Source organism: Malus domestica, chromosome 15 (genome assembly GCF_042453785.1).
Source record: "Malus domestica chromosome 15, GDT2T_hap1".
Classification (NCBI taxonomy): Eukaryota; Viridiplantae; Streptophyta; class Magnoliopsida; order Rosales; family Rosaceae; genus Malus; species Malus domestica.
This window is the reverse complement of record NC_091675.1, coordinates 44,536,404-44,551,564: the sequence shown is the minus strand read 5'-3', so window position 1 is coordinate 44,551,564 and position 15,161 is coordinate 44,536,404. Positions and strand designations below refer to the sequence as shown.

Below are 15,161 nucleotides of genomic sequence, written 5' to 3'. Positions count from 1 at the left end.
AACCATAACCCCAATCCTTCAATTCTATTCCAACGAGCCCAACCCTAAGTAATAGTCTATTAATAAGAACTCATTTTTTATGTAAACTCTTGTCCTTTGCTGACCATAATGGAATGTCATAAACAGTGGCTCAACAGAGACGGTTCGAATCAAGCAAAACCAAAGGCACGTGTTGGCATTGAAATGCTGTGGTTGAAGACTTCCAAGACATAATAATATTTTAAAATTGTTCGTGCAGGATAACAGTTTTTCTTTTACGACACTGTAATTTTTGACTTTTTTTTTATTACATCTAAGCAAATTGAATTTTTGAACATCTCTTAATCCTCACTGCTTCCAAAATTATCGTGATGGAGTGATTCCAGAGACACAAAATACATCTGTTGATGGATTTATGTGTAATGTTCCATTATCATGTGTAAATCTTAAAATAATGTCATTCTTTACACGAAAATCATATGATCTGTACACTATTCAGTGTTCAGTTAGTCAAATATGTCCCATAAAAAAAAATTGAGTAAATTATTGGTGGTTTAAATATCACGAAGCTTTCTTTAAATACTATTTTAATTTTGTCCGGATGTATTAAAATGATTGAAAAACTTTTTCAATAAAACCATATTTGAAAATTCAAGTGGATATAAAAAAAAATATTTTAAATTTTCGTTTCAAAAAATGCATATCTAATACTTCTTTAAAAAATTATTTATAATACTTTTAAAACTCAAAATCAATATCATCAAAATCGCTTTAAAATACTTCCAAACCAAATATGGACCCGTCTTCTATGCCCTCCCACTTTCCATACACTTCCATCCCCTTCTATTTTATGCGGTCACTATTAAGCCACGTTAACATTTTATATTGATTTTTTTTATAGAAATAATAAAATAATAAAATAAAAAATAATAATAATATAAAATATTAATTTAACTTAACTGTGACCGTACAAATAGAAGAAGATGAAAATGTATGAGAAGTGGAATTTCAGAGAAGCCAAGTCCACCAACCATAACCTTGTTAGACTATGGTCTTTCTCTATTTCAGCAAGCAGAAAAATGATGAATAAAAAATCCACTTGGACAACGTGATGAAAACCATAAAACATGTGTCATTATCCAGTAAACTCCAATACTCTTGTCTTCGTCTTTCCTTATTAGTATGAAGCAGATCAAGCTTCAACAAAAAGGAACACCTTAATTCTCAAATCTGCATGTTCCTGGATTTTTACCTACCAAATCTCTGAGGCTTCAGATTTTATCTCTGGAAAGGTAAATTCTGATGGATTCCCAATTTCTCTTTTTCTTTCAATTTTTCTGAATGTGAATTCTTAGAACTATTTATCTACCCTTGCTCAAAATTTGTCTGCAATTTGGTGGTTTGAGTTGAAAGATTCAATTTTTATTTATTTTTTTTTTAAGTTTTTGTTTGTGGGAATTTATAATTTCTTTGGTTGTTAATTTTCATAGGCTGAATTTCAATGGATTATATGTTAATTCCTTTTCATTTATCGGAATAGCGAAATGCTTGATGCTAAAATTTTTATGGGATTTTTGAGTAATCAGTTGTCAAGGTTGAATTTTGCTGTAAATATCGGGATGAAGGTAAATACTTGTTTGTCGGGAAGAGTGAAGGTCATATTTGGAGGAGGGTTTTTTGTGATCTTTGGATTTAAAGTTTTTGGGTAATTCCATGAGAAGCATCACAAAATTTAGCACATATTACTCAACAGCATGTGGAATGTCTTTCGTTAACTTTGGAGCCAAATGTGCATAAGTTTCATATCACATCCGGTTTGATAACTTTTGAACTGGACTCTTGAATTTCGCTTGTTGTGGCTGTATGTGTGTGTTCATTTATCTTTTGCATTAATGAACTGAAAGTAGAATGAATAATTTTGTAGAACTTGGATTGAAATCAAATGGTCTCGTTTTTTGAGTTTTGCTGATCCCAATTCTGGTGTGCGTGTGTTCAAGTTTTGGAATTGATCAACTGAAAGTAGAATGAATAATTTTGCATCCACGAGGCTAAGTCAACTATGTGGTCGCTTTTTGAGTTTGGGTGGTTCCAAGTGTGGGACTAAAAGGTACCGTCCGGTCTCTGAAATTTACTGATCTTTGCAGTTTCTGAATGGGGGCTCTTCTGAGTTTGGCTGGCTCAAAGTCTGGGAGAAACGAATACCATGAAGTCTCTCGCAATGATACCTGCAAGAGGCGAAGAATGTCATCATGTACTTTGGAGGAGAGCCAAAGACTAATTCCCAATCTTCCTGATGAGCTGTCAGTCCAAATTATTGCTAGACTTCCTAGAATTTGCTACTTTGACATCAGGTTGGTTTCACGGAAGTGGAAGGAAACTGTTACAAGCTCCGAACTATTTAAATTGAGAAAAGAAATTGGTAGAAGTGAAGAATGGCTGTACTTGTTGACAAAAATTGAAGAGGATAAACTTTCCTGGCATGCTTTTGATCCCCTGTCAAGAATGTGGCAGAGGCTACCTCAGATGCCCAATGCAGTTTATGAAGAAGAATACAGTAAGGTTTCTTCTAGATTTTCAATGTGGAATATGGTGGGCCCAAGTCTCAAAATTGCTCATACTATTAGAGGCTGGCTAGGGGGAAAGAACTCGTTTGAACAAATGCCATTTTGCGGTTGCGCCATTGGTGCTGTTGATGGATGCCTTTATGTTCTAGGTGGATTTTATAAAACTACGACCATGAGGTGTGTCTGGAGATTTGATCCAATTCAGAATGCATGGAGTGAAGTGACAGCCATGTCTGCTAGTAGGGCCTATTGTAAGACAAGCATTCTGAATAATAAATTGTATGTTGTTGGAGGAGTTAGTCGGGAACAAGGTGGATTGATCCCCCTTCAGTCTGCCGAAGTTTTTGAGCCCTCCACTGGTACGTGGTCCGAAGTACCAAGCATGCCATTCTCAAGGGCTCAAGCCTTGCCCACTGCCTTTTTGACTGACATGCTAAGGCCTATTGCCACTGGGTTGACTTCCTACATGGGTAGACTATGCGTATCCCAGAGTCTGTATTCATGGCCCTTTTTTGTTGATGTTGGGGGAGAAATCTATGATCCCGAGACAAATTCTTGGGATGAAATGCCTCTTGGCATGGGAGAGGGTTGGCCTGCTCGGCAGGCAGGTACAAAGTTGAGTGTTGTGGTAGATGGTGAATTATATGCTTTTGATCCTTCGAGTTCATTGGATAGTGGTAAGATCAAGGTGTACGATCAAGGAGAAGATGCTTGGAAAGTTGTTATAGGAAAAGTCCCTATTCATGACTTTGCTGGTTCAGATTCTCCGTATTTACTTGCTGGTTTTCATGGAAAACTTCATGTCATCACAAAAGATGCGAATCATGAAATCGCAGTTCTGCGTGCTGACCTGTGCAGTAATTTGGGTTCTTTGTCACCAAGATCAACTTCTCTCATGCCTAGCTCCTTGCTTGAACCTTCCGACACTGTGGCAGAATCAGACGCAGTTGTGTGGAAGGTCATTGGGACGAGGGATTTTGGTTCAGGTGAATTGGTTGGTTGTCAAATTCTTGATCTTTAGCACAAGGCTGAGAATCCCTTCTTTGAATCTATTCAAGCGAGCTGTATGGCGCATGAAGATCGAGTTGAGTTGATAAATGGTGCACTTTGCATATATAAGCACATGCTTATAGTTTTCAGTTCTGGTAGGTTATAGTATATAGTACATTATATGAATAATATATGCTGCCCTCGACATTGAATTTTCCTAACTTGGTGTCCATTTTGCTCGATAATGTACCACGGTGAAAAGGAAAAGGAAAAAGGTCATGTAAATTTGATTGAATATTATTGTACAACTATAGACAGTACATGTACTGTATACGCATTGCTTGTAAAAGTGAATGAAAATAAAATACAGTTGCCGCGCTTGCTTAGTCCATTGTTTTCGGGTATATTATCTGTATACTGCTTCCATACCGGTAACAAGCATTCATACTTGGTATTTATAAAATCCTCTTCACATTGCAGAGTTAGAATTGTGTTTCTTCTGCAGAAAGAAAGGGTATTTAAGAGGGTATTCATGGTATGATATATCTGATATCATTGATATCAATGCTTGCATCGTCACCTTTGAATGAGGAACAATAACTGAAAGCTATAGTCTTATCTACATTAGCTGCCATCAAAGACTTTCAGTTTAATAAAGCATCGTCACCTTTAAGTAGTGAGTGCTGGGGCAGTAAACCATGTGAAAAAATCGCTTTCAAAATGCAGGCATGCAATTATGCGGAGGAATATTAGGTTCCCTGATGCCATAATGCAGAATTTGAATATAGTTTTTGAGCAGACCTCGGCCTCCAATAGTCACTGGGAATTGCTTTGTGATTGTTGGAGGTTGGAGCCAGCCTGCAAGTTGTCTGGTTGACTCATTTGTGAGCCTCATTCTAATCCTACACAATCTTAAAGTGTATTTTTCGTCTTCGAAACACAGTTTAACGCATAAAAATAACTTAATAGAGAGATTTTTTTATATAATTTATTTTACACTTGTGTAACTGTGATTTGTTTGAAAGAAAAAAATATTGTCTTCTTACATAAAAAGAATCAATCATTTCCTTTTATTGTGGATGACATCCATATAACTGTGATGGAAACATTTTCCCATCACACTAGTGTAACTATGATAGGAACCTCTTCCTACTAACAAAATGGCCTAGGATATCGAGAAAATTCTAAGCAAATTCAATAAAAAGTACCTATTAGACAGTATTAAGACACGTTTGGGACTTAATTCTATAAGAAGTGATTATGCTAATAAGTGTTTTTACTAGAAGTCCTAGAAGTTATTTTACTAGAAACATAGTGAAATTATTATTAAAAATTCAATTATTATATGAAAAAGTACTTGATAGTGATTTTTTAAGAAGTGATACTCATGTACTTCTTCAAATACCTTTTATGACTCAGATCTGTTCACCAAATGTAATCAGAAACTTTTTTAACCATTTCAAAAATAGTCTCAACATGCTCTTAAACTCCTTAGATTAGTAAAACCCCTTTAAATTTGAACGATGCCTTATTCATTTGAGATTTGACATATTCTCTACAATCTCAAGTCCATATTTATCATTTATTTCGTATTGCATGTTTCAAAATATTAGGTGCCGTAGAAAACGTTTTTGTCATGGTGGTTGCCGTCCATGACTTTGATCTGAATAGGTTTACTTTGGGTGACAATATTGACCAATTCAATAACAACATGACAAATAGTGATCTTGTTAGATGCTTTCATGAACCAAGTCATAAATGGTCATGGAAAGTTATCTAAAGGGATTCTAATTCCCCCATTATTTAACATTCTCCATCATTTTTTTGTTACTAAAAGTGGATAGAGATTCATCTACATCAACTCAATGATTTGAAGAATCATGCTATATGGTTATCTAAATGGAAGATGACGATCGTTCAAATATTTTTCTCTTCTTATACGTTTTTGATTAATTATGTCTGTTGTTTTGTTTTTTTAATTTTTTTTAATTTGATAATTAAAAATGAAAAAGAGCATGTAAACAAAATTAATATGTGTGGTTGTCGTTTCTCTTTTCTAACACATGCTTTGAAAAATGGTGCCAAGTTGCCAACGACAAATGGCAATTAGGCAAAAGGATTTTGGGACAGACAAAATTCACTAACATCCAACCAAACAAAAACAAAGCCAAAGCAAGTAGCCTGCCCGCTTCCACCGCCGCCGCCGCCACCACCTTCAAACTTTCAGATATTAATACAGCTAATTAGAAAAAGACAATTACTTAACAATTATCTGATTCAAAGGCCACTTTACATTTCTGACCAGGTCCAGTTTGGGTTACTCCCATAATATATATTTTTTTAACAAATGATATTTTCTACACTAAAAAAAGAGAGTGTATTTAGCCTCACAATGAACTAGCAATAATGTGCTTCAAATTCGTCTTTGGCAAGAACCGAACTTAAGACCTTTCATTTACAAGTGAAGAGAAATATCATTAAACCGTAGTACTGAGTAGCGTGCTCCCATAAATTAACCACTCTTATTTACGAAAAATACTTTTTAGACGGACCATCACACTCGTGCCAAAATTATGTTATTATTATTTATGTAGGCACAATTAAGCATTAAATTCATCATAAATATATATTATTTGCATTCATGTGAGTCAAATTTGAAGAATCTAATCTTAACTAAAGTGAAGACAACTGTCACTAATAAAAGATTAATTATCAATCACAAGTGCTTAATTGTTCTTATTCTTGTATTATTCTAGTTTTGATTATATTTCTCATTAACCTAATGCAATTCATGAAGGGAGAAGAATCTACAATTTTGAATGTATCTAGACAGGAAAACAATCGACTAGTAAGTATCCTCCTATCATTCAATTATTATTTCATTATTCATATATCCTAGTGTCAAGATTTTAAAACTAATTATTTTCAGCTTATTTTAGTTGAAAGACAATTGTATCATAACATTCAATTTCTATTTAATTAACATTTAGTTTCTACTACAAATTGGGTTTAGTTAAGTTGATTAGAGTTGTGTGCTCTCATTTCTGCACGTAAGTTCAAACCTCATTTCCTATAATTTAAAATATAATTTGTAAAAAAAAAAAAAATCTACTTTGCTTAAATGACATTCAACCTCAACCTTAACGAATTGTGTATAACTTCAAATTAGATAGATGACAATTGTTGATTAATAAAAATATAATCTTACTAGTCATCACATTGCTGCAAAGTTAACAAAAATGTTAAGGAGACTCTTACAACCAGGATTCTTTATGGACTCTCTGATACCTCATGTTTTTAGCACAATAATTTATAATATTGACATGAATTAACCTTAAACAATTAGGTGTCAATAATTTATAATATTGACATGAATTAACATTTCTCCAACTGTCAATTACCAAAAACTACATCCAAACATGTCATAAAAAAGTTTAAAGTAATTTTGTTAATACAAAGATAAGACATGGGCAATTATGTAATCACACATCTATGACTGAGAAATTTCTGTTAATTCAGGTGAAAAATCTAGCTCAGATCGTTTCAGGCAGACTTTCTACTTTCTTAATTTCTACATCAAGCAATTCAAAGGAGCTGTCTTCTTCTTCTTCTTCCTCTCTCTGTCTATCCAGATTTCTAATCTGTCACTGCCCTTTGGGTTCCCATCACCAAGAACTTTGGTTCTTTTTTACTGCAACTTCAATACAAAGCTTTGCTTTTTGGATACAAAGCTTTGCTTTTTGGATAAAAAGCTTGCTTCTTTCATGGGTATATGAGCTTTTACTCTTCTGGGTTTTAATCCAAGTGTGATTCTTGATCAGATTTGATCTGGGTTTCTTTGTTTATGCCATTTGTGGAGGTTTTAATCTGGTTCTTGGAGAGTGGTCTGAGAAATTGAGAGGTGGGGTTTTGCTGGATTGGAAGGTTCATCAATGGCGGCAGGTCAAGATTTGATTGAGCTGAAATTCAGGCTAATTGATGGTACCGACATAGGACCACAGAAGTATAGCCCATCTACCACTGTACAATCACTCAAGGAGAAAATACTGGCACAATGGCCTAAAGGTTTTTTTTTCTTTTTCTTTTTATCCTAATTAATTCTTCTGTTAAATTTTTGTTCTTTTTATTATTTATTTTATATTGCTGCCGAACCTATATTATTTAAGGTTCTTTTTCTTTTTATATGATATGGGTTGGGATTTTTGAGAGCTTTTCTGCATCTTCTCGTTCTACATATCACATTATTTTTTATGATATATTGGCCAAAATTGTTGAAATATGATGATGTTTATGCATTGAAAATGCTGTGAGGAAATTGTTGTTGCTTTTATTATAGTTGTTGTGCCATTATCCAAGAAATTTGAGGCTCCAACTATGTCATTCAGTGTTGATATGATCTCATGTAACGGCTTGAAATCGATACAAATGAATTATGACGGAGTTCTTAGTCGTTCTAGAAAGTGTATGTTAAAGTTAGTCATATGTTTATGGATAATGTTTTGAATGTACTTGTTTATTACTGCATTAGAACATATGACTAACTCCTACAGATGACTACCTTGAGCATAATCCAAAAACAAAATATTGATAAAATTAGTCAGATGACGGAGTTCGTAGTCGTTCTTGAAAGTGTATGCTCAAGTTAGTCATATGTTTTTGGAAATTGTTGTTGCTTTTATCGTAGCATATGTTATGAAAGTGTATGCTTAAGTTAGTCATAGTTGTTGCATATATGTTGCTGATGTCGGAAAATAGACATATCATGTGTTTGCCTCTTGCACTGAGCAAACAGAATATTGAAAAAATGCAAACATAGCCTATATTTTGACAAAAGTAATGAAACTTAGGTTGCTTTATGATCGCACCCTTTGAGATTGACTTATAATTTTCTTATGTAATGTAATCTGTTTTATAGAGAAAGAAAATGGTCCAAGGACAATAAATGATTTGAAGCTTATTAATGCGGGAAAGATACTGGAAAACAACAGGACACTTGCTGATTCCAGAAATCCAGTTGGAGAACTACCAGGAGGTCTCATCACTATGCATGTGGTTGTGCGTCCTCCGATTGCAGACAAAAAGAATGGTAATTGTGTTTATGTTTTACAAGATGCAGTTTTGTTTTTCTTTCAGCCTGAATATTTGCAGTTATGTGGGAATCTTGGATATATCTTATAGAACATGCTCTTTGTTGAATTGTTACCTTTACTATAGTCTCTTCCCCTAAGTATCCGACATCTTGGTAGTTTTCATGCGTGTTGACCCCCAATTAGCAATCAATTTTATTAAGACATAATTATTATGCATCAATCTCTTATGAACACAGCTCTTTCTGAGCAATAACCAGCAAGGTGTCTTGTTTATGATTCATCTCGATTTCTTGACCCTCAGCACACATGCTAGATCTGGATTCAGTCTTACGTCAACAACTAATTTCTCATGCTACTTTTCGTAACTGCAGTTTCTTACTGACATGACACAATAGGCTCTTTTCCATTTGTCTTTCTTTCGTATGCTTTCTCGTTAACTGAGCAAACGTGTTGTCTCTGGTAATAGATCCAACCAACACAATAGGCTCATTTTTATATTGTATGCTTTTTTCTAAACTGAACCTCAGTCTTTTCCCTCCCTTGTTGTATATCTTGCCTTATTAGCTTTTCCAGTTAGCTATCATTCTGCTATTATGTATACTCTTTCGAAATAAACAACATCCATGATCCCCCTTTTCAATAATTTTTAGTAGATGAAATTATGGAACTAAAAATTCTGGCTAGCAGAAATGCATACGAATTTTGTAATATGAGACACTTTGGCGTCAATGTTATGTAATGCTTAGATTTAGGATTATGTTAACAAAACAAAAGAATAAGGTTCCAGTCACACGAGAATTGACAGGTGCATTTTTCTACAGATAAGTTGATGAATGATTCTCCAGAGCAGCCTCGATGTTCATGTTCAATATTGTAGCTTCTGGTAACCAGCTTCGTGGAACTTCTTCAGTCTGTTAGTGTTTTCCGTGTCTTCTCGTGTTGCTGATGGGATGCAGTTTAAATCTCTATTCCCGGGCGGTCACAAGTAGCAGCAAGAAGTTCGTGGATCCATCAGCCAGACTTGTTATTTTGAATCTTATCATCTCCGTAATGTAAAACACGTTATAGTTCCTTATTGCGTGTGATTTGTTAATGAGAAAAGGACCATATTGATGCATTGGGAGCTGCTTCTGGTTTGCTGGCATCAATGAATACAAGTGTAAATGAAAAAAAAAGCAGAGGAACATATTGATTTGATTGATTCGCGAGCTTATTGGAAAGCAGAATTCGTGTCTTATTGGTTCAAGAGCAGTTTTTTTTTTTTTTTTTTTCACCTGTATATTTTAATGTGCACATTCAAGATGATATTCCTTGGTATATGCTTTTCACAAACGATTTAGTGTTGATAGATGAAACTTAGGAAGAAGTAAATGCAAAGCTTAACCTTTGGCGGTAAGTGTTGAAATATAAAGGTCTTCGCCTAAGTAGGTCAAAGACAAAGTATATAAAGTGCAAGTTTAGTAGGGGGAACGGAAGTTCAATGAGTTAGGGGTAAGGATTGGAGATCAGGAAGTACCAAAGAGGGAACGCTTTCGCTATCTTGTAAAAGAACGTAAATTTGGATGGAGGCATCGACCATAGAATACAAGTTGGATGGATGAAGTGAAGGGTTGTGTAGGGCATGTTGTGCGACCATTGTATACCACTAAGCTCAAGGAAAATTATATAGGTCAACAATGCTTTATGACACAAAATGTTGGGCTATCAAGTATTAACACGTACACAAAATGAGTGTGGCAGAGATGGGAATGCTTCGTTAGATGTCTGAACACACCAGAAATGATAGGATTAAGAACGAGGATATTCGAGGTAAAATAGGAGTAACCGAAATTGACGATAAGATGAGAAAACATCAATTAAGGGTGGCTTGGACATGTGAAATGAAGATCTACAAATGCTCCGGTTATAAGATGCAATTACGAGATAGAGGCTCGGGATCAAATGGGTAGAGCTATCTAGGAAAACTTGGAAAGGGACATTAAGAAAAGGCTTGAAGTACCTGAATCTAATGGAAGACTTAGCACAACATTGAGCGTAGCAGCTTGATGTCGAAGCCCAAAAACCAAACAAGTGGCCCACACTGAAGAATGGTCGCGCAGCAAAACAGAAAGGTATAACTTCCGTTCTCTGCTATGTGAATCATAGATGTGGTTGATGTTGATGTTCTTGTTTGTCTTGTTTGCCATCTGCAAAAACCCAAGTGTTGAAATCAAAGATAGAATGTTGAAAATACTATCGGTAAACTAAAAAGAAAACAAGTAAAAACAAATACTAATAATTATTATTATTTTTTTTTTTGTATTCCTTTTTCTGTGTTTTTTTTTTAAATTAACACTAAATGACAACCTAGGAATTTAAATGCAGCTAGAAATTGAAAGTAATAAAAATGAAAGAAAGCAAAGAAAAAGTTAGAGAATTGGGTTGCCTCCCAATAAGTGCTTTATTTAAAGTCTGTAGCTAGACATCGCAAAAGCTTGGTGATCAGATCATCGGTTCCTTCAGAGTCAGTGACTCGCGTGCACTAAACTTCCTTAGGAATGGCTTTAGTAAATACTTCTTGACCTTGAGCACACAACCACTGCCCTTTTTTTCAATGTCCACTTTACCGTTTTGAAAAACCTGCTTAACCATATAAGGGCCCTTCCACCGAGACTCATCTCTATGGAATTGACTTGAAATCTGAACTTAACAACCACACTTTTGTACCCGTCTGTATTTTCTCACAACTTGGATTGTCTTGCAACTTTTTATTCTTTCCCTTGGCATTCAAATGTTTTTGGTTAATCTGATGGCTTGTATAGTTGTCAAACAAAGTTGGTTTTGTTTTTTATTTTTGCACTTCAACCAGCCTAACTTTGTGCTGCTGCGCTTTGCTATCACACTTTGAGTCTTTATGGGCAGATTGTTAGTTGATGATCTGGTCATAAATTTGGCACGAGGCAAACCATCTAATGCATCAACACACATGCATTCTTGCTTATCACCTGGATGTGTGGTAGCTTCAAACAACTTAAAAACAACCGTTTGATCTTCAACATCAATAAGAGTTCAGGCTGTTGCTAGGAATGGGCGACCCAAAATGATGGGTGTTGTCAAATCCTCATCCATGTCTAACACTAGGGATGGCAATTCTAACCGTTAAACCCGATAACCGCCCAAATGGATTGGATTTGGATATGAAATTTTGGGTAAATTTTGGGTATAGAGAAAAACCGTGAATATTATTCAGTTATGATTTTGAATATAAGTCCCCAATCCGTATCCGTCCCCGAATCCGAACAGAATAATATATAATATAATTAATCATAATATTAAAGTATTAAAAATACACACACGCACGCACACACTATGACAACCCGTCCCTAACTTTACGTTTTTATTTATTTTAATCAAGGGAATTGATGAAAATGCTCTAGAGGCAAGGACTTGGACTTCCGTTGACCATCGTTAGAAAAACGTATGACTTATTCTTTTATCCTATTTAAGTAGTACTTGTTGGTACGAACGCATAGGCGAAAGCCGTTTGCGAGTCCAAATTATATTGGTACAGTTACAAACGTTTGAAATTGGTTATTTTAAGTTTAGTTTTAATTAAATTGAACTCCCATCTTGTGGGAATGTAAACAAGAAAAAAAACAAAACAAAAAAAAAGGGAGGAAAGGCTGCCTGATGGCAGCGAGGGAAAGGAAAAGAAGAGGGAACGGAACAAAGGAGGGAGGTTGGACGAATTGGGAGAGGAGGGAGGAAGCAGGAGAACGAATCAGAGTGAGGAAGGAGGGGACAGGAGAGAGGGAGAGCAGCACGGGATCAAGGATCCCTACTTAGTTTGTGTGACTTGACCTGGTCGGTAGTAATAGAACCGTGGATTCCTCCAACCAAATTCCGGCGAATTAAGTCAAGCCACCACTTGGGAATCACCCCATGACCTTCCTTCTACCCACTCCACTCCAAAATTGATGGAATTTGGCCTTGAAATTGTGAAACCTGCAAGGTGGGTGCGACGGGGTTCGTGGCGGAGATCCATCAATTATGAAGGTAACTCAACTAATTACCACCACCAATAGGTTCCCCTCAACCCCAGGAACAAAGCCCAAATCGTGGTGGAGGCGTCGAGCTCGCATGGAGGTTGAATTGAAACACACTCATTTCTAAGGTTTCCGACGAGTTTGAGTGAAATTGGAGCCTTTCTAGGCCAAATTGGACTTGGCTGCAGGTATAAACTTTGTTCTACTCTTTGAGAATTTTTAAAAATAGTTAAATTTTTCGGTGGGTCGGGGCAGCCGACCGCCACCTACCACATCGCGTGGCCAGGGGGTCATCGATGCTATTCTTAGGCTAAATTAGATGCCTTGAATTCAGTTTTGACAATAGTATAATGCAAGTTGATCGTTAGAACCTAAATTCTCTACAATACGTGATTAGGTCATTATATGAATCGACGATCCAACCATTGGATCGTCATCAAACTTTATTAGGTTATTGTTTGTAATATTTGAGGATTATAGGAACTTACGGATCGGGAATCCTACACACGGATCTTTCCGAATTTGATTTGTAAGTTCGTAAAATAAAACTTTAACCGCCACTTGGTTTTGGCAATTGGCGAAGATCCGACCGTTGGATCGTCCCGAAACTTTAGGATACTGTTCTAGAATTATAATGTGGATCTTTAGAAGTAACGGATCAGAAATTCGTGATGCGAACCTTCCGTATCAAAATACGTGGGGATGTGTTTTACGTAAATTATGTGTTCTATTGTTATAAACTATAAGACATGATTTGATAATTGTTCTAGGCGACGATGGTTCGTGATGTCTTGATATTCGTACTAGGGAGTCGTAGCACGGACCTCAGGTGAGTGGGTATTTTCCTTTTATCATGTGTATATATATATATATATATATATATATATATATATATATATATATATGATTGATAATGTTGCAAACGCTTTTAAATTTGATTTCTGCATATGTATACCATGTCTCACATATATTTATATAGTCTAAGATACTATGATATGGTTGAGTGTTAGATTGCATTATGGCATATCTATATGCATATTACCTACATATAATGATTATGAATGCTTTGACGTACTAAGTTGAACTACAAATGACTTGATCCCGTTTGAGGGTACGTAGGCAGTCTAACAAGGCAATTAGATGCAGCCATAAAACAATCTAATTTTAACATGGTACTTGATTTCTTTAAGGAAAGAAGTTATGATGGTTAACAGCGTAGAGATTAACCATGATTTTATTCTGGTCTATCGTTGGGTTTAGTTCCGATTAAGAATGTTGGGACATTAAAGTGGTTATGCCAAATGACACTGCAGATGCCACCGTAAGCTTCAGGTGAGTACATGTTGATGATAGTGATTTCAATGTGTATGGTTATGTTTTTATGCATTTAATGCTCATTATCCTGCACCTCGGTGTTAGTGCTCTGCCCGAGGACAAGGCCTAGCCTTCACATGATCGTTCACCTCCTGCACCACACGCTCACTTTGGATCCAAGGTAGGTGCCAGCCTATCGTACATACCACATTAGGTGGTTTCGACTTATAGGTGACTTGCGATACTTCGCACAACCTTTACGTGATCGTAGCACTTGAGCGTATTTGTTTACACCCAGCCTGTCGTACAGACCACATTAATTGGTTTCGACTCGTGTGCAAGAATTGGTAGATGAGCTATATAGGCAACTTCGACATAGTCGTACCGGTTGCAATGAATAGGCAACTCTAACACTGTTGTACAGGTTGCCTATGAGTCGTACAGGTCACTATAGGTGACTCCGACTTATGTGCTAGCATTGATTGATGAGATATGGATGAGTCATACAGGTCACAATAGGTGACTCCGACTTATGTGCTAGCATTGACTGATGAGCTATGGGTGCAGTCGTACAGGTCACATTAGGTGACTCCGACTTACGTGCCAATATAAGTGCATGATTACTTATATTGCTGATGAGATGCTGTGTTGTGGTATATTTATGGATTTAATGTTGATATACTTTTGATTTCACATTAATACATGGTATGATTTTATGGAAACTATACAGGTATTGCAACAAGGGGTTGTAACGTTTTAGAAGGTTTTATATTAAAATTTTATTTCCAGAGCCACTCACCCTTATTTTATTTTCACCCTCCAGGTTTTATTAGCTGAGTTTTCTTATCGACGAGGATTCGTGGCAAATCTTAGTATTGGGGATTTCTTTAGATGGTATGATTTTCAATCCACTCTATTGTACTTACTTATGCTCTAACATCACGTGTGAAGTGGGTTCATTTCCGCTCACCAGTGCACTATGGTTTTTAGGCACTCTTAGGTTTAAATTTATTCACATTTTCCACATCATCACAAATTATGGCTTTGTCACCTTCCAGGTGTCGACCAACACAGTTCGATTTGGATTCCTAGTGGACATCATAGGTCGGGGTGTGTCACACACACACACACACATGTATATTCATTATTCGCCAAATCCCTTACTTTGAGTGCAAATAGAAAAATTGCATTATGTGAGT

The 15,161-nt window shown here is 35.9% G+C and overlaps 2 protein-coding genes across 4 annotated transcripts; both read left to right on the top strand.

Moving 5' to 3' along the window:
- The first annotated feature begins 1,023 nt into the window (after positions 1-1,023).
- LOC103416185 (F-box/kelch-repeat protein At1g22040-like) lies at positions 1,024-3,919 on the top strand. Of its 3 annotated transcripts, none has more exons than XM_008354443.4 (2): positions 1,024-1,271; positions 1,977-3,919. In XM_008354443.4, exon 2 carries the CDS (start codon positions 2,131-2,133, stop codon positions 3,562-3,564), a length of 1,434 nt encoding a protein of 477 aa, XP_008352665.2. In that variant the 5' UTR covers positions 1,024-1,271; positions 1,977-2,130; the 3' UTR covers positions 3,565-3,919. The 3 variants fall into 3 exon arrangements, with proteins under 3 accessions (XP_008352665.2, XP_008352664.2, XP_028950124.1); XM_008354442.4 differs by having other exon boundaries at positions 1,028-1,271; positions 2,124-3,919; XM_029094291.2 differs by having other exon boundaries at positions 1,081-1,271; positions 1,904-3,919.
- Positions 3,920-7,006: 3,087 nt separating this feature from the next.
- Positions 7,007-9,869, top strand: LOC103416191 (membrane-anchored ubiquitin-fold protein 3-like). Its single transcript, XM_008354452.4, has 3 exons — positions 7,007-7,598; positions 8,449-8,619; positions 9,445-9,869. The coding sequence occupies exons 1-3, from the start codon at positions 7,466-7,468 to the stop codon at positions 9,498-9,500; spliced, it is 360 nt and encodes a 119-aa protein (XP_008352674.1). The 5' UTR covers positions 7,007-7,465; the 3' UTR covers positions 9,501-9,869.
- Positions 9,870-15,161: the final 5,292 nt, after the last annotated feature.